At 36.1% G+C, this 26,904-nt stretch overlaps 1 protein-coding gene across 1 annotated transcript in view; it reads right to left on the bottom strand.

The window, feature by feature from the left end:
• LOC105437347 (multiple PDZ domain protein-like) overlaps window positions 1-26,904 on the bottom strand; it is a 67,598-nt gene that overhangs the window by 35,639 nt on the left and 5,055 nt on the right. Inside the window, exons 2-10 of the mRNA XM_030996902.1 lie at window positions 24,722-24,786; window positions 23,673-24,315; window positions 16,647-17,001; window positions 15,500-15,655; window positions 5,344-5,646; window positions 4,689-4,794; window positions 2,802-2,896; window positions 1,506-1,635; window positions 442-600 (exon numbers count right to left, since the gene is read on the bottom strand). Of these exons, the coding sequence (XP_030852762.1) occupies window positions 442-600; window positions 1,506-1,635; window positions 2,802-2,896; window positions 4,689-4,794; window positions 5,344-5,646; window positions 15,500-15,655; window positions 16,647-17,001; window positions 23,673-24,315; window positions 24,722-24,737 (1,963 nt within the window). The 5' untranslated portion in view covers window positions 24,738-24,786. The remainder of the gene's footprint in view (window positions 1-441; window positions 601-1,505; window positions 1,636-2,801; window positions 2,897-4,688; window positions 4,795-5,343; window positions 5,647-15,499; window positions 15,656-16,646; window positions 17,002-23,672; window positions 24,316-24,721; window positions 24,787-26,904) is intronic.

Raw genomic sequence — 26,904 nt, 5'->3', positions numbered from 1 at the left:
GAGAGATAGAGAGAGGGGGGAGGGAGAGAAAGAGGGGGAGGGAGAGAAAGAGGGGGAGAGAGAGAGAGAGAGAGGGAGAGAGAAAGAGGGAGAGAGAGAGAGAGAGAGAGAGAGAGAGGAGACATCATTAAACATGTACAGTATTTTAAGTAAGGAGAATGGGGAAAGTGCAACAAAGAAAGTAAAGAGAAGACAACTATTTGAAACAATTATAATTCAAGCAAGTATAGTGAAAATTTCATACAAATCTTTCATCAAAATCAAGCTGTTCATATTTATAAGGGCATATTGCAAGAAGAAGAAAAATATGAAGAACAAAAAGAGGGAAAATAAAGTTGTGTGAAAGGACGAATAGACCATCCTGCATTTCTTCTGTAACAATTATGACTATACAATCTTAATTATGAGAATATTATTACTCGCAAATAGTAGTTGACTTACCAAAGCTCTCCTCCATCTGCCCTATCTGTTCCATCTCCCCATCATCTCCTCCTTGACTGAACGGTGATGAGGCAACCATCATGGCGACCTCCGGTATGGCCGGTACCATGTCGTCATGGAGAGAGGGCGGGGCAAGATCAGGCAGGGGTGCGGCATGGGCTGGGATGGGAGGGGTCAAAAGGTCGGATGAATAATGATTTATAAAGATGAACGATAGAAATAATAGTTGAAAAGAAAAATAGGAAACCTTAGGCCTAAAAAAAAAAAAGATGTTGTATTGCCCTTTAGGTGCCAAAACATGGGTCGGATGGTCAGAATTTTGTTTTCCTCCCTCTTTGGGCTGATATTTCTCAGTTTTGAATGCTTTAATAATTTTTTTCTCACAAAAAACGGTAAAAAATAGAATAAAATAAACTTTAAAAGCCGACCGTAGATTTTTTGGTCGACCACAAAGAACAGTACAACATCTATTTTTTTAGGCCTTATTATGATGTACAATTAAAAGGCAGATTACCTTTGCAAGTCAATACTTCTGATAATAAAAGGTATTGTTAATTTGTATGATCATTTGTATTTGCCGGCTGCTTCAAATTGTACATGTACCGGTATTGAAATACACTTGAACAAAATTACCGCTAATGGCTCAAGACTGATAAAGATAATTAAAAAGTATTGTCTTTGAGTAAACAATCCAGGGCTGAGAAGTCAAAGAGGATTTCCACAGTGCATTTACTTCTGTTTACTACCTGTGCCCCTCCTCCCCCTTCCCCCTCCCAAAAAAAACCCTCACACTATTCAATCCAATTCAAAATTGTTTCAAATTGTGCCTACGAATAATAATAATAATATTTAGCTTTTATATAGCGCTTAATACAAATGTCTCTAAGCACTTTATAAATATACTATTACCCCGGTCATTGGATTCAGTGCTTGCCCGCACACACGAAGACTTAGAAAACACAAGACAATATTACAAAACAACAACCACGAAACAACAAGGAAAAGGAAAACAGATAAAAGAAGAAGGAAAAAGGAAAAGGGGGAAGAAGGAAGAAGCTAGTTACCTTGTAAGGTTGGTTCCTCCGCTTGTTCTGGAGGGAACCTAACAAGCCTAAGCACCACCACAGCACCCGTCTGGCGTAGAAGATCCACAGCGGCCTTGTTGTCATACCCTTGCACGTTCACTGCATCCACCTGCCAAGGAGACGAATGATCAGATGTTTTCCTTTTCTCTTTCTCCCTACTTAACTTTCTTTTATCTTCTGTTTTACTCTTTTCAATTACCTCCTTAAAAAATCCTTTCCTTATTGTTATCTTGAACAAGTTATTCCGATTAGATTTCTATCTACAGTGACTCATGACACTGTCACCCGTCATTACCATCTTCTTCACCATCATCATACTCATCTTTATCATTATTAATAACATATATATCATTATCATTATCATAAACATCATCATCAGCAATATCATCATCAGCACCATCATACCATTTACCATCATCAACATCGTCTTCATCATCATAATCATCATCATCATCAACATCATTATCATTATCATCATCACCATCATAACATTTACCATCAGCATCATTATCATCAACAACATCAACAACATCATACCATCATCATCATCATCATCATCACCATCATCATCATCATCATCATCAACATCATTATCATTATCATCAGCATCATCATCACCATCATCAACATCAACATCATCACCACCACCATCATCATCATCATCACCATCATCATCACCATCACCATCACCATCACTATCACCATCACCATCATCATCACCATCACCATCACCATCATCATCATCAACATTATCATTATCATCATCATCATCATCATCATCAACATCATTATCATAATCATCATCAACATCATTATCATTATCATCATCACCATCATCATCATCACCATCACCATCATCATCATCATCATCATCAACATCATTATCATTATCATCAGCATCATCATCACCATCATCAACATCAACATCATCACCACCACCATCATCATCATCATCACCATCATCATCACCATCATCATCATCATCACCATCACCATCATCATCACCATCATCATCATCATCATCATCACCATCATCAACATCAACATCATCACCACCACCATCATCATCATCATCACCATCACCATCATCATCACCATCACCATCATCATCATCATCACTACCATCATCATCATCATCATCATCATCATCACCATTATCCTCATCACTACCATCATCATCATCATCATCATCATCATCATCATCATCATCATCACCACCACCACCACCACCAACATCTCATCTCAATTACTGTAGATCATGTGAGACTCTCCTACCTCGATGATCTGATCACCAACTCTGATATTTCCTGACAAATCTGCGGCACTCCCCTCTGAAATCTTCTTCACAAAGATTCCTGAAGTTTCTTCACCTGTGTGAAAGAACCGAACCAAGTATTGCTCGCACATTATTTTTGTAACAGAGTACAATATGTTTACTTGCATTTATCTATTGATGATATTACTCGAGCTGATGATAAAATTATGTGGATATCATGTTCAAAACGTGCTAGAATTATGTTTAAACAAGGGAAACAACTCTCGGCGGTCTCGCCTGCATTACGCAATTCGATATGATGAAAAATTGAGAGTGGGACATTATTTATAGGCAAGATGGCCCATTAGCAGGCCCCCCAAAAATGAAACAAACACTTCTGAAATTATGCTAAAAATTCAAAATCTTGATGTTGATGCCACAAGAAAGTCTAAGTTGACTTGACTTTGTCACCTAAAAGACTAATCACATAATTGGTGATACTTGATAACCCCTGTTCAAGTTTCATGAATAAGAACTTATACTATCATAATTGGTGATACTTGATAACCCCTGTTCAAGTTTCATGAATAAGAACTTATACTATCAAAATTATATTAAAACTTCAAAAACTTAACCTTGGTTAAGTTTTTGATGTTGACGCCGCTGCTACCGGCGGCGTCACCGGAAAAGCAGCGCCTATGTCTTGCTTTTTGCTACGCAGGTCAGACAAAAACCCAAGAACTATTATCTTAAATCATGTTATAATCATATCTAGTCTTACAATAAAAATTGTGACTATATACTATATCTCCAGTTGGATTGACTACATACCATATTGTGCCAGTAGTGTCAATTCTTATAGACATGATATTCTCTAGCTTATTGTATCATTCAATGTAAATATTTTTCATTTAAGCGAAATAGATATATATTAGCATGTATGTATTATAGTTACATGTGAACTTCCCACGTGTTCCACAAATTTCTGACCCAAATTCACCAAACAATGCAATGTTATATGGTGCATTAAAGGTAAAGACCAGTATTGGTAACGCCCCAATTTTAAAAAATGAAATGGAAGCTCTCATTACCAATCATGTGAAAGAATATGTTTTGACTAATACATGGTGATAAAAAAATTGCCGGGAAACCGCCTACTAATTCATATATTTGTTAAATTTGTTTCTCTCATGGTTGTGTGAGAGATATAGGGTAGTCCCGTATACATCTTTCTGTGTATAGCGCTTGTAACTTTACGAAGAATGGGCCAAATTTCTTATCATTTTGATGATTCCAGAACCTTGCAGATGCTAGATGCTAGATGATCAACCTTTTCTGATCGATTCCACAACGTTTCTTTCACAATGCAATCGCATGACCATTACTGGTCTTTACCTTTAAAGTGACTTGGTAACAGTGCCTCAGATTCTGAAACAAAATCCTGGATTAAGCTTATGCTGCAATCTCATTTATAAACTTTTATGTCAGTCAGAAATCCCATGACTTTAACAAGCCGATCGCCTGTCTGATTATCAAGATATTTATGATTGGGAATCAAAATTTTAAAGACTAAAGTCTATTGGGGAAAATGAGTATGGTAAAACCGGTCACTCAAAGATTCTTGCAGGTACTTTTTTGAGGCACTTCATGATCTTTTTGAAGCGCAATATTTTTAGGGCTTCTATATGACACCGTATTACAGACACTAATAACACGTAGGGCCATGTATCTCAGATTTAAGATTGTTAAACAATGCCTTTAAAATCAACAGGGTCACATGATACATACCCTCAGGTGTCACATGATACATATCCTCAGGTGTCACATGAAACATACCCTCAGGGGTCACATGATACATACCCTCAGGGGTCACATGATACATACCCCAGGGGTCACATGATACATACCATCAGGTGTCTTCTTGATGAAGCCTGCAATGGAGAGACCAAGTCCTTGGTTTCCTTTGGCGAGCTGAACCTCAAACACCTCACCAAAGTCAATACCAGATGGCATCTAAAAAGGGATGATAAACATGTGGCATATTAAATAGGCTACCAAGATATAAATAAGAAGGAATTGAGGCAGAGATAGCATGATGAAGCCTGCAATCGAGAGATTACGTCCTTGGTTTCCTTTGGCCAGCTGAACCTCAAAGCAACGTTGCCTCAAAGACCTCACAAGAGTCAATCCAAGATGTAAGCTACATGTCCAATTGTCCATGTAATTAGGGATGAGAATATGACAGATATCAGAAAGACTTTAGCTACTTCAACTTGAATATAAATCAGGAGACAGAATGAGAGATAGGGAGAAGGGGGAGGGGGGAGGGGGGAGGGGGAGGTTGAAACAGTCACATTTTAACAGTGACAGACACACACACACAGAAAGAGAGAAAAGAATAAATAAGAGTGCGAGGAGACAAAGAAGAGAAAAAAGCAAGAGAAAGAGAGAGAGTATAACAAATAAGAAAAATATCTATTCTTTTCAAAAATGAATTCACTTCAAATCATTTCGCTTTTCCCCAAAAACAACTTTGAAACTAGCATCTAATCCTCTACCTACCTCTGACATGTTCGGTGGGGGTGAGACGGGAAGGGGATCTGGTTCCAGGTGGCCCTGCCCTAGGAGGTCCAGTCCCTGAGGGGGCAGTCTGGTACCCCCCTCTACCCTTCCCTCCACCTCCAGGTCCATGGGCGGGGCACCACCAGGGGAGGTCTGGATGACCGGCAGCGCCCCTCGAGCCACCACCAGCTGGACGTGGCTGCCGGACTGACGGAGGACAGAGGCTACCTGGTCGCTGTTCATCCCCTCAAGGTCGGTCTCTCCGATTCGCAGGATGATGTCACCACTCTGGAGACGCCCATCCTGTAGGAGAGGATATGGAAAGGCAAAAGAATGATTATTAATTTTAAAAAAGTTGGTCCAATAGTTGATAGGACTTTAAGATTATACATGTATCAGTGGTGGCTATAGTACAGGATTGCTTTGAAATTACACCAGATTCTTCTTAAACTACACAAAGTGGGACGTCTTCATGTGTAAAAGATCTGCGGATATTTTGAGGTCACTTGTACAAGTTTCAAGTTTTATTTAGCTTTCTTTCATAACACACTTTACAAATATGACATGAATATAACAAGTTAACAGAATATGGCATTGCAATAGAAAGATGAGGTGACCTTGGATGAAAGCAAGGCTTGTGGATTTTAAGGTCCCTCATGACTAGTACCTTATGTACCAAAGTTGTCTATGAGCAGGGGGGCGTTTCACGATCAGCCTTTTCACACACAGCTAAAATTCATCGTATCTAGAGATGATTAGAATCACTCAACAGTTTTAAACATGTTTATAGACAAAATTTCCCAGTGTGAACATCGTTTATACGATGTTGGGATAGATACGAAGTCGTGATGCAAAAGCAGGCTGCAGATACGAAGTTCGTATCTAGTGAGCTTGAGATTTTGTGTGTGAAAGGTTATTCGTGTTTAAACGTGTTTCAGACGTGTTTAAACTGGATGGAGCATGCGCTTTGATTGATGTGACATGACCTTCAATGCGCAATGGCACTACTGCGCATTTTCCGAGCAGTAGTTAATCACGAAACGATTAATGATCGCACCGAAATTTCTGTGTGTGAAAGGCTCGTGATTAGTTTAAACACGTTCGAAACACGTTTTTACTAGTCATGTTTATAGAATTTTAGCTGTGTGTGAAAAGGCTGAAAGATCCTTAGAGTTAAACTTATCTTTAAGTTAGACTTAAAAATTAAGGAAAGCCATTAGCATCTATGAAAATATTTTGTAAAAGTTATTTTAAAAGGCATAAAATGTTGATTCAAATCATTCATATTTTCTATTATCAAGGAAATGACATGTTCTTGATGTGGAATTTATGAAAAGTCTAAAATACTTTTATTTTATTTTATTTTAGGGCTACAAAAGGCTCTCCATAATGTTAAAGGCCAGAGTTAAGTTCAGCTTTAATAGGATCTTTGTAAAACGCCCCCTGCCTGTACAGTTATAACCATGACAATGTCTTTGATTTTATTGATATTCATATACTCAGTATGAATATAATTTTCAACATTCTCTATCTATACATGATAATCATGATGATCACAAGGTAATTAACTCCTATTTTGCTAGTTATTTTACAATCATGTACCACAAATACAATTTTGTGACTTATATACAATGAGTATCTGTAGCTTTACTCAAACCCTTATATATTCTCCAATTTTGCACATGTACATCTAAGTATAAACATATGTAATGAGTGTTATATTTTGTACAGTTAAATTTTATTTATACATGAAATATGGAAATAATAACAATTTTGTTCTGAATTCATGCATTAAAGATATGCCTCTTTCTTCATGCAAGGTAGGATAAAGATGTTTACAAGGATTTTAGAACTGAGCAAAATTAAATAGCAAATGATCATTTTCACAGTAAAGGGTGTAACTCTGAAATTTGAACATTTTTATCTCTAGTGATCTCATAAAGCAACAGAATTCAAAGATATTTTGGCATATGAGTCACCTATTTGGGTGCTACCGTGGGTAGCATAAACATCTTCAGGGATTACTTCGTTAAATTTTGGCAGGCACATAAGTACCCAAAGCATGACCCTTTTGGTGTACACGAAATACATAGACATTTTTGTAAAGTCCTGTATTTTTTCAGGAACAGTGCTGAGGATTGTTTTTGTTATGCAGAATGTGCTAGCAACATTGATACTAGATAGCATCTCTTCCAGACAGACATGAACACTGCATACACCGAGTTCTCTCATTTCCTTACTGTCATCCACAAGAATATAGAGGTAAGAACTTTATATTTTGTCCTTTATTACTTTACTTGTCCATTGTTTTGATGTGTTATTGTAATGGAATTTGTGTTTTTAAGTTTTATTTGTCACTAAAAATATAGTGAGGCCTAGTTAAGATCTGTATTAGTATGTATGTACATATACAACCTTTATCATACTCAATGCATGTGGTTTTAGGCTTATAGTTGTAATAGTGCTAAATGTTTAATTTAGACTCCTGATATGTATGTACATATACAGGTCTATGGCTATGCACAATGGTAAACCAGTAACAATGAATGAAATCACTGTACAAATTACAATTTTGAACAGACAATTCCTGCAAATCCATGGTCAGATTGAAAGTGAAACAGGTCTGTCATTAATAAGTACTTACCGTAAAGATTTTTGCAATGTACACATTAAGCATTCTTAGTGATGGTGCCCATAGACAGTACATGTACAGTGTACGTACATTTTAAGACTACTGAACTAGTTCTTACACGACATGTGGATAAATTACATGTTACTTGGTGATAATTTTGTTGAGCCCTCTGAATCAGTCAGAACTCTAGGTGTTGTTCTTGACTCTTCTTTGACCATGTCTCAACAGGTTACTTCACTGTGTAGTCATTACATTTTCATTTGTATAACAAATATAGGGTCAGAAGGATGTTAACTGATGAGGCATGCCATCACGCTATTCGCTCTCTTGTTTTAAGCCGTCTTGATAATGTCAATTCTCTTGATTAATATTAATGTTTCGGATATCGATAGACTTCCACGAATCCAGAATCGTGCAGCCCGTATTGTTTCAAATGCAAGAAAATATGATCACGTGTCTCCTTTCTTTAAAAAACTACACTGGTTAATACCTGTTCATAAGAGAATAATGTATAAAGTTTCATTATTTTTTTATAAATCCATGTATAACTTTATCCCATCCTATATTTCTAGTCTATTTTGTCCCACCCAGCAATCAAGATATTTATAACGCTCAAGGTCAGATCCTCTTCTTCTGCAAATCCCCCGCATCAATTTGAAGAAGGGTCAACAAAATATAACTTTTTCTGGTCCCACTATTTGGAATAGTCTCCCATTAAGCATTCGTTCCTGCACCTCAGTCGCATCATTTAAGAGAAATCTCAAAACTTATTTGTTTTCTTTGTAATTGTTTTTTGACAAGGCGTTGTGTGAAGGCCTTGTGTGGAGTTGTGCGGGATGTGAACGAGGTTGTGTACTGTATGAACCAGGCTTGGTTCAAGTGGTGCACAACTTTTTTTAAATTACTTTACACAGCTTTACACAACCATTTTACAGTGTATGCACTTGGAGAGCAAAATAATTATTCTGTTTTATTTACTAATGTAAAGCCTTTTGAGCATGTTTATGTAAAGGCGCTATATAAATATCAATATGTATAAATAATAAAATATTATGTAATGCACATGCAAATATACATTCAAGATGTACATCTAAAATCAAACAAAATGATTGTTTTCTAGTGAAATATCAAATTCAATAATAATCATGTTGAACTAGTCCTGTACTAAATTATGTATTTTCATACAGGTTTGATAATCACAAGAGAAGAAAACGGTAAAGATGGTGAAGGGACGAACATCATCTCTCATAGTAAGAATGCCATTTCCTGCCAAGGCTGTTGACAACCCTGCTCAACCAAGTCGTAAAAAATCAAGATCCACTCTGTGGCGCGAAAAGCTAAAAAGGGAAAATCCAGACATATATGGAGAACTCAAGAAAGTTGACAGACAGAGGAAGAAAAGAGAGTACCACAGAGAGCTGTTGGATGAGAGCAGGACCACGAGGTTCAAGAGGAAATTGAAGCAAGAGAAGAAGGCGACTCAACAACGTCAACGGCGAAGGAAGCAAAGACTGGTGAAGCAAAGTGAGACCACAACTAAAGGTTTAAGCACCAGCATAACAACTAATGATGACAAAAACAATGAAATAACTAAAAAGGAAAGACGAAATCAGTATATGAAAGAATATATGTGTAAGAAAAGAGCTTCAATGTCTCGGCAGAAAAAACAAGCTGTTAAAGAGAAGGATAAACAGCGCAAAACACTGGCTACAACAAAGCAATCTGGAACAGGCACTTCTTCAAATGGTTCTATGAAAGAAAGAAAGCGCAAGGAATGCCAGTCATGTCTGCCTGACACACCTGAAAGGTTTGCTGATGTCATTGGTTCTGTGCTTGATACTTCCACTCTTAAAAAGATAAAGGCATTAGAGGAAAGAGGAATCCCTGCTACAGAAGAGGGGAGGAAGAGATTCAGTCTTATGAAAAGGTTTGGAGAAGAAACCACTGAGAAGTTGTCAGAGTCCTGCAAGAAGAAGAAGAAGACAAGTGCATCAAAGAAAGTCCAAAGAAGCCTAGACAAAACAATTGCAAACATTTTCCCCCAAAAGTATGGATATGCCAATGGCAATGCAAAAGGAGGAAAAGAGCACTCCTGGAAATCTGCCTCTTAATATTTGGCATCAGCACAGATTTGAAATCCACATGCATTCTATTATTGACTTTGCAATGTTACGTATTGTACACAAAGCTCATTTTATATTAAGTAAAGATACTTTGTAACATATATTAACAAGTATTTTTACAATGTCAACAAATGTTATAGGTGTTATCCTAGTTATATTAGTAATTTAACATATCATTAAAAGTTCAGTTGGATTTTAATTAATCTGTTAATGGACAACATATTATGTTAACATGATTGAAGTCTCTGAAACAGGCATTGTTGTTAACCTGAAGCCTCCGAAACATATGCATTTCAGCTACTATGTTTTATCAAATGGAATTGTTCTTAAGTTTGTATCGTAGTGCTATGTTAAGGACAGTCCAACATAGGAAATTGTTCTCTTTGTTTAAGTTAATCGTAATAAAAGTCACAACAATTAGTTGCTTGAGAAATAAGTTGGTTTACTGTGTTTAACAAATTTGTATAAGTTTTAAGTTCACAATTTATCATGCCATTTAGAATAAATTTAGATTTGTATGAGCATCTTACTGAATAGAGGGACTTATACAATGCTAACATGATTGAAGTCTCTGAAACACATAACATTGTTAACTGAAGCCTCCGAAACACACACACACACACACACACAAGAAATTTCAACTTCCTCATTTGAAATGCGTTGATAAATTAGCACTCACTGAATGGTATTTGTTCTTTGCTCTCCCTCTTGGAATATAGGTAAATTTGAAAATTTTAAAGTCAAAGTCATATTTTGTGTTGAATTTGAAAAATGCATTGAAATGTTTTAAAGACCAAATAAGTTTGACCAAAAAAGTTGACAAAGACTTGGAGTACATTAGAATGGCAAATATTATTTTTCCAGGTTTCTCATGTAGTTTCAGCCCCAGAACAACAAAAAAAATCAATAATTTAGACATTTCTAAATAATGATTTTAGTAGAAATGTTTATGGAAACATATTTCAACATTTTGACCCTGTTACATGTCGATAAAAGTTACACCCTTTACTGTGAAACTGACCAAATACATAACAAAATTAATGAACAAATAAAGTGAAAAGAAAAAAAAATCATGAATGTACTGAGTGTGGGTAATTTGACTAATGCCCGAACCAAACGATGTGTATTATTTGATTTATAAGATGATGTTTTATTTGTTTTATGTAATGATGTATTATAATATGATTTTACTAATCACTGATCATTAGCATTTACTAATGACCAGTCATAATTAGTAAAATTACGTGATAGGCAAAACAAATGCCTGGTCCAAGTACGCTCTCAACCAATTATTTGATTAGGATCCGCTTTAATCATCTTGTAATAAAGTCTATAAGAATCTCAAATTGGCAGTTTGGTCAGTGGATTGTGACAAAGCCATGGACAACTCTCCAGTTTGCAGTGCTCATATACAAATGTCATTAACATCTGTTTTTCTCCTAAGTGCATTCTCCCTTGGGGCAACAAAATATTTTATGGATAGCATATTATTATAGGTCCTCTTAAGAGAAGACCCTCCGGAGTCATACATCTTTGAAAAAATAAAATTTAGTCATTTTGTGTGATAAAAAAATTGGAAAGTTGTCCACGGCTACAATGTATATCACAGAGACATTACTGATTCAATTTGAAGAGCCATACCCATGGTGATTACAACTGTAAAAAGATGCATTACTTTCTCATTTTTGTCTGATTTCATTTCATTTTCACCAGTCCACTTCTCTGATTTCTCTGCTATCTTCTAGAGTAGTTTGTTATCAAGGTTGGCTTTTCCCTTAAAGTTACGTTTATCTATATTTGACTATAACGGAAAATAACAGATTGGTGAAAGACTTCTAAATTGTCTGAGAAGCTTACAGACTTAATGATACCCGACTTCCCTTGCCTTCAGCCTTGTTCACATAAGGCATGCTAAACCACCTTCAGGCTTGTTCCAATATGGCACGGCAAACGTAAAACCACTGCTAAAAAACGCTGTTGCGGTTTTATAACATGTAAAATGAATTGCAACGTTTTTTTCTTGATGAAGTATATAGTTTAATATGCTGCACATTTCTGTATCTTATACCACATGTTGAGCTAAGTGAATACGCAGGACCTCTGTTCTGCACAGCTGCCATTCATTTACAAAGATATGATGCGGTCCATTGCCGCAAAAAAAACCCAAAAAACAACGCTGTGTTTGTTTCTTCATATCTGAATAAGCATTTAGGCCTTTAACATTGTGTAACTCCAAGTGCAAAGAGTGGATTTGTTTGATGGAGTGATGCTGGAAGGACGAAAGCTGGTTAAACCTGAAAAATTCATGATATTCAAAGATCGACCCGCTTTCTGGCAGGTGTTTATTCCGTAGCTCTGGCTTTATTGTCGCCCTTTTCTTGAGAGCTGTAGTGCGTGGCTCAAGGGCTTGGATGCGAATGAGGAACAGCAAGCAAGCAATCTGATTCTGGACTAGCTGGGAAAAAGACCTCTGGGTATAAATAATGACCCTCGTCTCATTTCTTTTATAGAATACCCACAAAGCTGTAGCAAGGAAGTGAAGGCAATTTTTATTCTAGGGCTTACACAGACCTTCTTAAATAATTCAACAGTAATTACACCTATAAAAAGTATAAATATAAACTGTACGGTGTGTTTATCCTTTTAACCAGGTAATTTGACATTCAGGTGAACTCTTGAAATCTGGACATACAGTACCTGACTCAAAATAGTAAAAATACGCAATTCAATGATAAAAGAGTAGAACACGATTCATGAATATCAGTGAAATTTAGGGGAAATCTGATAAAAAGACAAAATTGTTTTGGATATTCTGAACTTATGAAGATTACGATACAAGTATGTAAAACACATTTAATAATAACTAACTTATCCTACTTCTTCATGTGGCAATGGGAACACAGTGTATCTTTCTCGGAAGACGGAGTTTAGAGTATAAAGGAAGGGGAGATCTATCAAGCCTTCTATCATGTCCTGCAGCTGACGACACTGATGCTTGAATCTCACTCATCACCTTGGTCTGGAACAACACAGACAGTGACTAAATCCAAGATTTACAGCTCTATCAAATCTTAGCCCTTTCCTGAGTTTACCCTACAAATCCGGTTGCAAACGCTACTACAGTACATGTAAAGGCATGCTACAAATACATCACATGCAGCTATTTTTGGTTCGATCTTAGTGAAGAATGCTTTTAAATCAGCTCACTAGATTTTCTATTATAATACTTTTCATGTCTTCCTATTTTCCTTTGAATTTGGAATATTTCAACTTAATTTCTTGACTGATATTCATACATGCAATAAAAATACAATTTCCAGCCTTTTAAATTTTATTCCTTGATGTGAAATACATGTACTTATAATATGTGAAATCAATTCATCTTATAATCGCGATTCTACCTCCTGCTATTAAACACTGGGTATCAAATCATCATTTAAAAGAATTAGATTGTTATTGGCCAACTGTAAATGCTGTTATTTTCGCATGTTTAATTTTTCGCGCTGAGCGACACCAAAACATATTTCGCTGGTTTTTAAATTCGCGTTGCCATTCTTAATGCGAAATCCATGAAAAATACAGTAGTCTTCCAAGGCTTAAGCACAGCCTACTCATTTTATGTTCATACAACTAAAAGTTTGTATGAATTATTAATATATATGTACATGGTCTTGCATGGCCTCTGCTAGGTACATTTTAAATTTACATGCTCTTTCTCACTGTACATACAATTGTACGCATGTACATGTAGGTACTAGCTGGGTACTCATGTATACATGAGAGCGAAACCAAACATGTCTTATGCGCACTGAGTTGTGATCAACACAACAAGCACTCATACCATTTATGATTTGCTCTGGACTATTGAACCTGTTAGTATTAAACAGGTGACCTTTGGAGCACAATTACACTATTACCTCATTAGAATGGAATGCCTATTATTATTGGGAGACATATCGGTACATGGTAGAAAGAAATACAATGTACTTGTTCCTTGCTTCAATGCACATACCGGTATACAGAGCTAGCCTACTGCTCAATCTACAGCATTGTCAAAAGGCTGGAAATAATGATTTTCAACACATGATGGATCATTTATATACTTTTAAAGAAAAAGAAAACAGTTTTACTAATTTATTGTAACCCAAGTATTAAACAAAATGAATGCCAACATACAATGTCATTCATGGATCTATCAATACTTGTTTTGATATCTTACTGTACATGATTGAAAATATTGTTTATTATATCAAAATTGTCATTTATGTTATCATGATATATTTTCTGAAACCACATATATTACCACTACATGTATTTTAACAATTTCAAAACTGAAAATGTAATACCAATTTTTATGTATACTGTGTTATGATAATCATATTTACATTGTGTGTGCACATTTTTCATTTTGCTGTCTCTTTATTCAATTTTTTAAATCTTGTGACAAAATCTTGAGACTGTACATATGGATTTGCCCATTGAGATTATGTATACTCACAAATAAAGAATGCAGCCTCCGTCCGTTCATGAAGATCCTTATCACTACCTTGGGTACACCCACGTACATGAACTTATCAACTACAATCATAGTTTAATTGCATACTTTAACGAGAGCCATGACCTAGATTCACATAACGATTCAGTGATTAGTGTGCTACAAATGATGATCAGTTTTCATAATGCCCTCTCCCGAACTCTAGAATGAAATTCAGCTTTCTTGAAAAAAAATAAAACACTGCATACTTCGTGAAGTTTGTGTCTTGACTTTTGAATGAACATATTTAATCAAATATTTTAAGTTATGCAAAGTATCAGGGGGAACTTATTTTCTTTGGAATGGCTTGCCAGATGAACACAAAGAAATCTCAACTGTTCTTGCATTCAGAAAAAAATATAAATCTTCTCTTCTCAATAATGAGTAGTTTTATTCGATCTAATTGCCTCTTATGTGATTTATGTAATAAGTTGTGTTGTGTTTTATGTAATTAATGCTATGTTATATTATCTGTTTGTTTGTTTATTTTTAATTTTTAATATATTTCTCTTGAAGTGTGGTAAAATAGGGGATTAGCCTTGACAGGCCAATGGCCTTTGTTGATTCCTCGCATCCACTACCCTTCGTCCTTCTTTTATAGTGCCATGTACATAAATTTTGTTTTGTTTGAATATCTTTTGATGTGTTTTTAAAGAGATGTGAAATAAAATTGAATTGAAAGTATATTAGGTTAGTTCTTTAATTCATGTCCCGTCTTCAACTCTGCCTATCTATCTGCAGGCACACATTTGGGTCATTAAGACTCAAGAACAATCTATGTTACAGGTGTCTATGCGTGACATTTGAATGAATTCAAGAAACAGTCTATCCAATCTATTTCTAGATCAGAATTGAATGGTTGCCTACCTCTTCTGCGGCTCCACCAGGTACGATGGTCTTGACGACAATGCCGATGTCGCGAACCCCAACGATGCCGAAACCAAGGCCTGACCCCCTGTTGTAGAGGTCAATGACCTCAATGTTAGGGGCAAGCATGGATTGGTCAAGGTCGCCCGACAGTGGCTGTGTAATGAACGAAACAGAGTCAAAATAACTAATTGCTCACATAAGTTTTTTTTGGGGATTCACTGCAGTAAAAGTGGGATTTCCTAGAATTACTGTAAGTATTTTATTATAATTTTTGTCATATTTATTTTACATTTTTACAGCCATTTTTTTTTATAGCTTGCTAGAGAGAATATATTTAGTCCTTCCCTTCCTAATGTGACATTTTTATTTAAATGCTTGAGCTGATGATGTCCTATCATAATTCACTATATACCATGAAAAAGACTCTATATTACATGTATTTCTCACCTCATGACCTATTTTTAATATGAAAAGGCAATGACTGAGTTATATTCACTGAGTTAGAAAAATTCCAAAAGCTTCTACTTGAATGATAAGAATAAAATCATTAATTACCCATACAAAGCAAATATAATTTTTGACAATAATGCAAGCAGTACGAATATTCTGTAACATTATTTTCCGTTACAGAATACAGATACAATGTCTCATTCATTTTGGCCTTAATTGTGTCTATCGTGAACAAAAATATTTCAATATTACTACATGTAATTAATCTATTACCCTCTCAAAAGCACACAAACAAATTCAAAGTTGAACATTCATACCCTAATGATCATACAACAAACAATCATTATGGGCTGAATTGTGAGCATTAAGAGGCGCTGATGATTTGATATTGTTCATCAATTATAAACAAACACAGTGAAATTTTTAAACTTCACTCCTTCAAACCAAGTAGCGTATATATTTTTTATTAAAAAAAATAAATTTAGACAGATGTTTGAATTGTCACGTCAAATCTAAAGGGCAAGATATGTTATTGGTTATTGACTGTGTATATATGGCTGTGTACATAATAAATGGGTTTGTAAAAGCCAATGAAAAGTTGTAATATGAATTTGACACCCTTTCACTAATTATAAAAGATCATTTTATTTTCAGTCTACAATCCAAGGTGATTTAAAAAAAGATAATAACTTACTAGAGCATAATCATCTGGTTCTTGCTCCATCTGCATCAGCAGCTCCTGATTGGTGCTTAGAGAGGCCACGCCCCCAACCCCCATCATGGCTCCCTGCATGCCTGGCTCTTCCATTCCCATCCCGTGCTCCCCATTCCCACTCAAGTCATTCTGATGTCCATTGGCCACCATAGACCTGCTGTTGGGCTCTTCCTTGGAGGGGGTGGGAATGTTCAGCCCCCCTCGGGCCACGATGAGGTGGACCTTATCCTTGACCTTCTGGAGCATGCCGATGGCCTGCTTGTGCGACACGCTCGAGTCAACGAGGGCGCCGTTGATCGCTAGAATCTGGTCGCTCTCTTGCAGATTGCCGTCTCTGTTTAAAAGGATATGTACAAGAGTTTTAACACTTTTATGTGTACATAAAATGACGAGAAACCAGAGCTGCCAACCTTGTGCGACCCAAAAAAGGAACCATGATGGCAAAAAAAAAAGGAATTTCAAGCCAAAAATAGGAATCATTAAAACGAAACTTACAACCACGTGCGACACACTTCAAATGCAGAAATACATTCCTCATGCTGTTTTGTCCATATGTAGTTTATTTAAAAGTAGGTATTTTTGGGTTGATTTTGGTATTATCAGCGTTTCATTTTTTTCTGAGAATATTTTTCACTTTGTCATTTTAGAGCAGAGGTATTACAACGTGTATTCCACTCTGAATAATTGCTATGAGAGACCAGTAAAATGTTGAATTGCAAATAGAAATTCTCCATATTTTCACTTAAAAATGCTTATTTCTATTAATTCCTTGTGAACAATAAAAAATCTGTCACAAAAAGCAACTGGACATTTGTGCCAAGTGAGTATTAAAGTGACCATTGAAAATTAATTCAAATTACAGGACCACTACAGTAACTACACTCATAGGCTACATGCATTAAGGGATCGATAATATTTATTATTAATTGATCCATATCAAAAGCTTTCTTGTAGTTGTACATGTACATGTGTCTTGGGATTCAGGAAAAACTGGATGTGCACTAATCTTGGTAATCTGCTTCTTCAAAGCAAGACTTTGTGACCAATGTATGACTTAATTTCCTTTCCAGTCTAATCCACAATGAGTGATGAAAGAGACACACTCTTAATACTACAAGGTATTAGTCAGACAAAACTAAACTCTTTCTTTAGAATCACACAAGTTCACAGTGCGTCCCAGAAAAAACGAAACCGAGAATTATCAATGTTTTATCATAACTTAATCACAATTATAATTGATAAACGACACATATTTGGAAAGCTTAGATCCTGCTCTTTCATTTGATGCAACTCATATAATGCGTATTTCACGCATGAGTGATTAAAATCAATTTGAAGAGAGGAAACCAAAAAGTCATTTGGCGGACGGTATCTTAATTTCAAAGAGAAAGACGAAAGTCTTCATGCATGGCTGATTGGATCGTCAACAAAACAGAGTTTGTCAATTCTGCTTGTTGCTATGGCAGGCAGCCAGTGAAAACAAATTTGTTTGATAACATTATGGAAATGCAAGCACTACTTTAAACAAACAGAACTTTGTTATTCCTAGCTCATTTATCCTTATTGAGGTGTCATACATGTATGAAAGGGCAGAAACTCAGCTTTCTAGAAATGTGATTTTCTCTTTGAAATTCAGATACCGTCCGCCAAACGACTTTTTGGGGGTTTTCTCTCTTCAAATTGATTTTACTCACTCATGCATGAAATATGCATCGTATGAGTTGCATCAAATGAAAGAGGAGGATCTAAACTTTTCAAATATGTGTCATTTATTAATTATATAACTAAGGTATGATAAAGCATCAATAATTCTCGGTTTCGTTTTTTCTGGAATGCACTGTATATCCCACTGATTTTGAAGAACCTTTCAAAAATAAAATGAGAACTGCAATTGTTTAAATCAATCGAACTTTCGAAATGTACATTCATAATTATTAATTGTTATAAGGATTAATTTATAAGAAGTCAGCACAGCACTTTAATTGATGTGAACAGAACAAAATTGTATTTAATAATTTACTAAAGATTTGTTGTCTAAACCTCTAAACCTACTGTTCTGAATTCTCTGAGCACTTTAAAATTAGACATTTCTGGGTACACAGAGTAACCAATACTACACATGTATGTTTGAAACCAAAACCATTTTGCAACCCATGACCTAACCCTATATCTTTAACAAAATAAAACCAATAGGAAATGTCACAGCACCTACATGTACAGTGTACATTGAAAATAATGCATTGAATTTTGGGCCTCAAACTTAGATCCAATGGATATTACAACTTGCTGATGCATATTTTGATGTGCTTGTTACATAATCTTTTCAGAAACGTAACAACTGGCTCCAAACAGATGTTTCATTAAGTACAAATATCCTGAACCAATAAGTGTAGCACATTCATGAATGGAAAAATATTTAACTGTTTAAAATGTTGAAAAAGAAATGAATTAATTCTCACTTTTCTGGCTGTCTTGGACTCGACTGAACCCTGATCAAGTTGGGATCATCCAAATATTTCAACTATAAAAAGAATCGCAGGACCTTTCAAAGTAAAGTTGCACAAGTTTCCTAAAGATGCCTGGGTATACAGTTCAACCCCTTATAAACTAGAACTGCAAGTAACAATCAGGCAAGCCAGTTGTACTAACTTTGGAAGTCCAACTCCCAGCGACTACTCAATTATTGGTTGCTTCTTTTGATGAAACTTTGGACAAATCTTTAACAGGATACCACGTTTAGTATCCCTAATTAGAAGTTATTGGACGAAGCGCAGATGCGTATCTGGTCGGTAATTAAGTTCATTTTGGCGGGCTCTGACCCCATAAATAGCGAGACCGTCCTGATTCAGACGTTGCTGACTGACGACGATATCCAGAGCTAATCCCCGCCCATGAATAACCAGAACTCGCGTCAAAAATAACGAGAATTAATGAACAATGTCAAAGCTTTCAGGGCTTTTTCTCCTTGAACGAAGGGATTAGAAATTACTCCGAACACCCCATCTGTCCTTAACAGCGACAAGAATGTCATTGACATCAACTTATTGTGATCCAGTCGCTGGAGATACGATTTAAAACAATTAAAGAGTCACCTCGTGATAGTCTTGAAACATATTTGTTTTCACAGGAATTTGACTTTTGGGCTTTCAAGGCTTCATTTTTAATTCCTTTCAATTTAAATTGCTTTCATTTAAATTGCATTCATCGACAACAAGGAGGTAATGTTTTTCCAAAGCCATTTCGAAAAAGAAATCTAGTGATATTATCTGTATGTCAAAATGTGATTACAAAAACAGAATAATATTGCTAAATGCTTCATTTTTAATTCCTTTCATTTAAATTGCTTTCATTGACGACAAGGAGATAATGTTTTCCAAAGCCAATTGTAAAAACCAAGTTAATGATATTATTTCACAATGTGATTATAAAAACAGAATAATACAATGTATTACTAAATGCACATTCTGACGTAAGCATCACTGTTCAGTGCATGATTAATTAGTCATTTCATTTGGGATTCATTATGAAAATTAAAAATTGTTGATGAGAAATGTTATTCTCCCTAACTCAGCACCAACTCATTTGATGAATAATAATTGCATTGTGCTAGCTACAATACATGTAGATCCACACTGCCTATAATGATGAACATACATGTATGTTCATGTACAGGACTAGTAGTGTGTTACATTGTTTATTGATTGAGAAATATTTTACCGCTAATCTAGAGTTCTGGTAATGGAATTTGATTTCTAGAAAAACACAATCATGCTGGATTGTTTTAAGTACCGGTATGCACTATGCAGTATTAAGGGGCTTAGTACAGTCAATGGCAATTTTATTCATTGTCATGCAGCTTGTCTACTCTTGTTTTTATTATTAATTACTATCAAATTGTTGTAATATTCTGCAATCAGTGTAATCCATGCATGTGGCCACTGATTAGCTGAGCAATTTTCGTATACCCTGTATATATATGTAGTCTAGATCAATTTAATTTAATTCAATTTATTTTAATTGGGGTATCAATCATCTTCTATCTACCGGTAGTGCATTTTATATTTTTATATTTATAATTTGTCGTAGAAATTTAGCATTTGTTATTAATATCAGTTTTATAAAAACAGGGCTTCATGCTTATAAACAAGCACCGCGTAAACACGTTCACATTTCCGTGGTGTACTAATTTCAAATACATAATCCCAGGAGAAGAAATATTAATGGATCCATGTAATTTATTTGCAAACTAGCAATTAAAAGAGGAGGGATGGTTTACATGGGAACTAACAAATTATTTTTTATTCCCAACGGGATAAACATCAGGCAGTTGCAAACTTGCAATTAGAATGCAACGTGAGACATGCTGGTCTCAAAATTTGATTAAAGGTACATGTAGCTGTGCTTTGATGGCCAATCAATTCACATTAGGCCTTACTAATTCATCTTACATGTACAATGTACATGTAAGGTACAGCCAATGATCTTTAAGTTATTAAAATTTTGCTCCCCCCCCCCAAAAAAAAAAAAAGAAAGATTTAATCTAACAAAGCACATTGTAGCATGTCTAGAATAGATTGAACATAGCCTATGATCAATAGAGGCAATTGGTTGTACAAAATTTTTTTTTTTTTTTTTTTGTTATCATTGCAAAATACTCAAGAAGTAAAAGTTCTTGCAACCAGCCCCTCCCCCACCCCCAGTGCTGTTATGTACAAGTACAATTTTTGGTATTAAAATGCATTCATGAGAAAGAATTTAGATCTTTGGACTTGACCTAAATTACAGTTTTAAATTTCCTTGGTTTTGATTGAATTTTTACTCATAATTTTTACTTATTTAATATGTCTTACCTACATACATGAGCAGATGAAACAGTCATGCTGCATTTTATTATGACCTGTATACAGACGTGCATATTTTGTAATTCTTTTGACTTTGCATGCATAGCCTGTATTGCATGTCTTTATAACCATCAGTTTTAACTTTAATAGGGCAGGCCACTTGCAATGTACATATGCGAGTTAGAGGGTAACAGATGGAAATAAATCATGTTATGGCACGTACTGTACTGTACATACTGGTGTGTGAATCCTACATGTATGTGGGATGTATGCAAATACCACACAAACGAGTGTTGTGAACATGTACAGCATATTGTAAGCTTAGCCTTCTTTAGCAGAGCTTGAAATTAGCAGTTGTCTAGGTGACGCTAACCAATTAGTAACTAGGCAAGCCTCAAAGGTACCGGTACATGTATTGACCATCTTAAGTCTTTGCTGCCTGGTCACAAAACAAAATATTATTACAATCATTGTTTCATGACAATTCTGAGGTTCATAGTATAGGGAGGCATGTTTTGCCTCTTCTCTTTAGACTATAATAATAATCATTTCAAAATCATGAAAAGCCACTTAATATCAACAAACATGGTCTACAGCAACTCCAAATGACAAAATAATCCCAGCTTTGCATGTTTGTTTAGTATTTGTTAGCCTAAAACTTTCAAATTTTCATCTTTTCAGTTTTTTCTAACAATAATTTTTTGTTGTTGACAATAATGGCATGAAAATAGCTTTAAACATGGACTACAACAACTTTGAATGAGAACATTTTCCAAGGTATGAGTGATTTTAGGTATAAGAGTGCTTAAAATTGACAAATTTGGGCAATGTTTGGAGCCAGATTTTAAAAAAAAATCATGAGATTTCCCTCCCAATCTGCCGATCCGATACAGATATCGGGAGCCAAACCCAGAGATCCCAACCTCTTGACACAAAAAACAGACTGAGTATCCTAAAAAATAGAATTTTGGAGAGAAAAATCAGATTTTCACGAAAACCTGACACTACCAATGGCCACAGGCCATTAAAATTTCAGAAAAATGTTTGCTCTATCATTAAATTTAATGAGAAAATTGTAAAGCAAAGTTTTTGTTGGGGTTGCGGGGGGTTTACTTGTGCATGTTTCTATTAGGGCTGCGACGTGTAGTCGAATGCTCGAGTACCCGCACGGTTGACAACTACTCGGGTACGATTTTTAGTACCCAAATATTCGGCCGCAAAAAAAAAAAAAAAAATCTGTCCAGGCCGACGCTTACCCGTGCCTGGGTGAGCGGAGGCCGCTGGCATGGTGACGTCGGTAAAAATGCTTCCCAACTCAAGCACTGTCAAACTCACCACTCAGAAACTCGGACCAAATGTCTGGATTTCTATTTGGACTTGGAGGAAAATGGATTATTCTGCCATCTTTGGTTTTTAAAACGGCATTGTTTACTGTCATTACTATTAAATTGGTGCCTTCAACTGCAACTCAAAGTAAAATTGCATGCGTTTTTGGCGATGTGAGATACTGCCCCAGTGGTATGGTGGTGGCAAAAAAAAAAAAAAAAAAAAAAAAATTAAAAAATCAAAAAAAATCAAACAAATTAAAAAAAATTATTAAAAAACATGGCGTCCGAATACTCGAGTATTCGCTTGTAAGCCTGGGAGTGTACTCGGGTACCTCATTACACTGTTGTGCACAGCCTTATTTTCTATGCGATTCCGCTGTTTTTATGTTTGTTTTTGGTTTTTTTGAAAAAAAGATGAAAAATTGTATATTCAAAGATTTTAAGATCGTATTTCACTCTTATTGTCGTACTAAATACAATTTAATCGTACTGGTTCGCATAGAGGCAAACCGCTGATTTGATCATCTGATCCGATCATGTAGCTCCAACTTACAGGGTTAAATACAATGTACATGTACATCACAAGGCAGGCAACCCAAACAAAAATTTAAGCAAGAGCCATGTTTAGCAGAGTCAATTCATTTCTGGTAGCAAGTACATGTATGGTAAAATAGACCAAGATAGAAAGACACATCTTGCTCTAAGAACTTTGAGACAAATGTAATCAACGTTTCCTACAGTATGTACTGTTCTTGGTTCCGGGACCCTACACCGTAGGTCTCTATTGTACAACAGTGATTTATTGAAGAATATATGATGCATTTGAATGGACTCACCTTGCTGCGACACCATTCCTCTGTATCTGCTGCACAAAGATCCCCAGCTCTCCTTGATTCTCACTCTTGAGTCCTACCACACTGAATCCTAGACCTCGACCTTCCGACTTCAACAATTCAATGCTCAACACCTCTCTACCGAGGGCTAGTTCCCTGAGAGCTTGCTCCAGGTCTTCGTTGGCTTGTTCTAGAGGAATTGACCTGCTCCTCATCAGTTCATCCTGGTCCTCCGAGTCATCGTCATCGTCGCTGGGAGGACCTGGAGCCGATGCGACGGGCGCAACCACACTCTTCATCATGACTGCCTCGTCCCCTTCGAACATCTTGTTCTCAAAGGCATACGGATGCTGGGGGCCAATGGAGACGCGGTACGGCTGCTCAGGTTCGTGGTCCGACTCTTGTTCTGGAACCACCAGCTGTCCTTCGCGGGTGAAGCTGAAATCCTCCACCGTTTGACCCGGAGGACCATTGTCGATGTGGTGCTTGAGCTCACGTACTGACTGCTGAAGGTTGAGAAGGTGCCTGAAGGAAGGGCTGGCCAGGAGGTCTATCATGGAAGCAAACTGTTCACCTAGCTCTGGTTCTCCTGCAGCTACGAGTCTCCCTTGGAGACCCTGCAGGACGCTCACTGCTCTCTGTGTGTCTGTAGAACATAAATATGAAAAAAAGTGAAAATACATGTACATGTAGACCTACATAAAGTCTTAGAAGCAATTTCACTTTAAAAGGTGGTGGCAAAAGATTTCTTTCATACTGTAATACAGAACAAAGAGCAATTCCATATGAATTCCATTTCATACAACTGATCAGTAATAAGCTGTACTGGTTACAGTCATTTCAACATGATCTGTGAAAGTAAGAAGAAGATAAATATTTAGCATTATGAAATCAGTCTATGAGCTGTTTTTTTTGGGGGGGGGGGGGGGCACATATTTACCTAACCTGACCAGACTTGCTGATGTATGTTCTTATTAAACCAACATAAAAACTGATGAATTAATTGTACTACTTTATGTATTAAACTTTTGGTCAATAATGAGTTCACTCACCTGCCACGACTGCCATCTTCTTTCACTTTGAATACTTGATCATACGATCAGTTGAGATTTAAAATCTGAAAAAAATCACAATGCAGATACATAATTAATAATAATAATAACTAGAATTTAAATCGTCACGAGGACGATTAAGGTGGTCTGTCTTCAAGTCTTATAGATTATAATATTTACTATATTGAGAAAGGAGAAGTTATATAGACATGTAAACAATGATGATCATCATGATGATCAAGATGATGATGATCTTGATAGTAATGGTGATGACGATGATGATGATGATCATCATCATGATGATGTTGATGATTATCATCAACAGACCATGATGACATCAGACTGAAAAAAATGAGAGAACATTTAGATAGGATATAGTCTCAGCTACAACATACTCAAAAATCAACAAAAATCAAGCCAAAATAACGGCGATATCGCTCGCAAAAGACAAGAATGTAGAATCCAGATTTGAGAAAAAGTCATCTCCCATAAAGATTACACGCAAAAAGTAATGGATCAAGTGATAATAGGGTAATAATAAAGTAAATATGGTTGTTTATTACATTATTTGCGATTGTACGTGTTTTAATATTCAAAGGAGATGGTACAGTGAAAGGTCAAAAAGAAAAAAAAGTGAAGAAACAAAATTGTTGGAGACGCCCGGACTCGAACCAGGGACCTCGAGGTCGGAAGTCAAGTGCGTTACCGATATACCAAAACATTTCCCATAGAGATTACACGTAAACGGAAAATAGAATTCTCAAATCCCACTTTGTAAGTGAAATATGAGCATGATCCCGGCATCTGATCGAAAAATAAAGGGCACACTTGTGATAGCTTATTGTCTCAGCTACAACATACTCAAAGCTCAGCGTCAACAAAGATAAAACGACGGAGATATTGCTCGCGAAAGACGAGAATGTAGAATCCAGTTTTGAGAAAAATTCATGTCCCATAGAGAATACACGCAAAATGTGAAAAATTGACATGCCTCCTTTAATCGCAAAAATACGCCATGATACCATTGTCAAAATGAAATATCGTGGATACTGCATTTGTAGAGAATATTCTCAGGTAGAACATATCAAAATTTGAAAGAAAATTAATCAATATTTACAGAGATACAATCAATTTTCTCAAAATCTGCTGACGTCATAATATGCAAATTGAAATATTGAGTTCGGAGGCCATTATGATGACGTCATGAGTTAATTGAGGGTCAAATGTGACATGAAATCATTTCTCCAACTCATAATCTATTTAAATATGAAAGAAATTGGGGGTATCTATCCATTCTGAAGAGTTAAAATGAATTTTGTATAGGCATGTTTTTGCCCATGTATTGTGGATACAGATAGCGCAGGTCGGCGCGTGCGTTCAACTTTGACAGCCGCTAATTGCGTTATTACTGGTCGGAAAAAGGTAAACAAGGTATCAAAATGCTTGGAAAAATGTAATGAATATGATAACAGAAAAAATTTGGCGATTCTATGTTGCAAAATGCCAGGACGCGCGGATACGCGCGGAAACGCGCGCACATTTAAAAATGCTTACAATGGCCTGAAACGTGTGCAAAATTAATTTTAAACGAATCGGAGCATTATACAATTTTGATGCACGCGTACGTGCGCGTCGAGGTGCGCGCGCGGAATTTGTTAACATTTTTAGTTGACCTTTGACCTGAAGTTGATGTATACCAAATATGGTTCATTTTTGATGACTCGTTATCGAGATATGATAATGACCTGATTTTTACAAAATGGCGCCTGGATGACGTCACGATGACCTAATGACCTTGAAAAAGTTGATTTGACTTGAAATCATAGGGCTTGATGACTGACAGAAATTTGAAGGAAATTGACAATGTCAATTTCGAGTGAACGTGTGTACAAAAAAGTGTACGGAAGAAATAAAAATAAATAAATAAATAAATAAAGAATAAAGAAAGAAAATTCTAACGAAATCAATAGGTGATCTGTCATCGACAGACCACCTAATAATATTGGATTCTTAAATAGCACACGTATCGACCTTGCAAGGTCCTCAAGGCGCTCCAACATTACCTGGATATGCTAGGCTGCCGATTTCGACGCTCACAGCATTTAAGGAATTCCTTCCTACCGGTACCCATTTAACACCTGGGTGGAGAGTGGCAAGTGTAGATTAATGTCTTGCCCAAGGAC

Source organism: Strongylocentrotus purpuratus, unplaced genomic scaffold (genome assembly GCF_000002235.5).
Source record: "Strongylocentrotus purpuratus isolate Spur 01 unplaced genomic scaffold, Spur_5.0 spur5_scaffold_3, whole genome shotgun sequence".
NCBI classification, from domain to species: Eukaryota; Metazoa; Echinodermata; class Echinoidea; order Camarodonta; family Strongylocentrotidae; genus Strongylocentrotus; species Strongylocentrotus purpuratus.
This window is presented reverse-complemented; position numbering and strand designations above follow the sequence as displayed.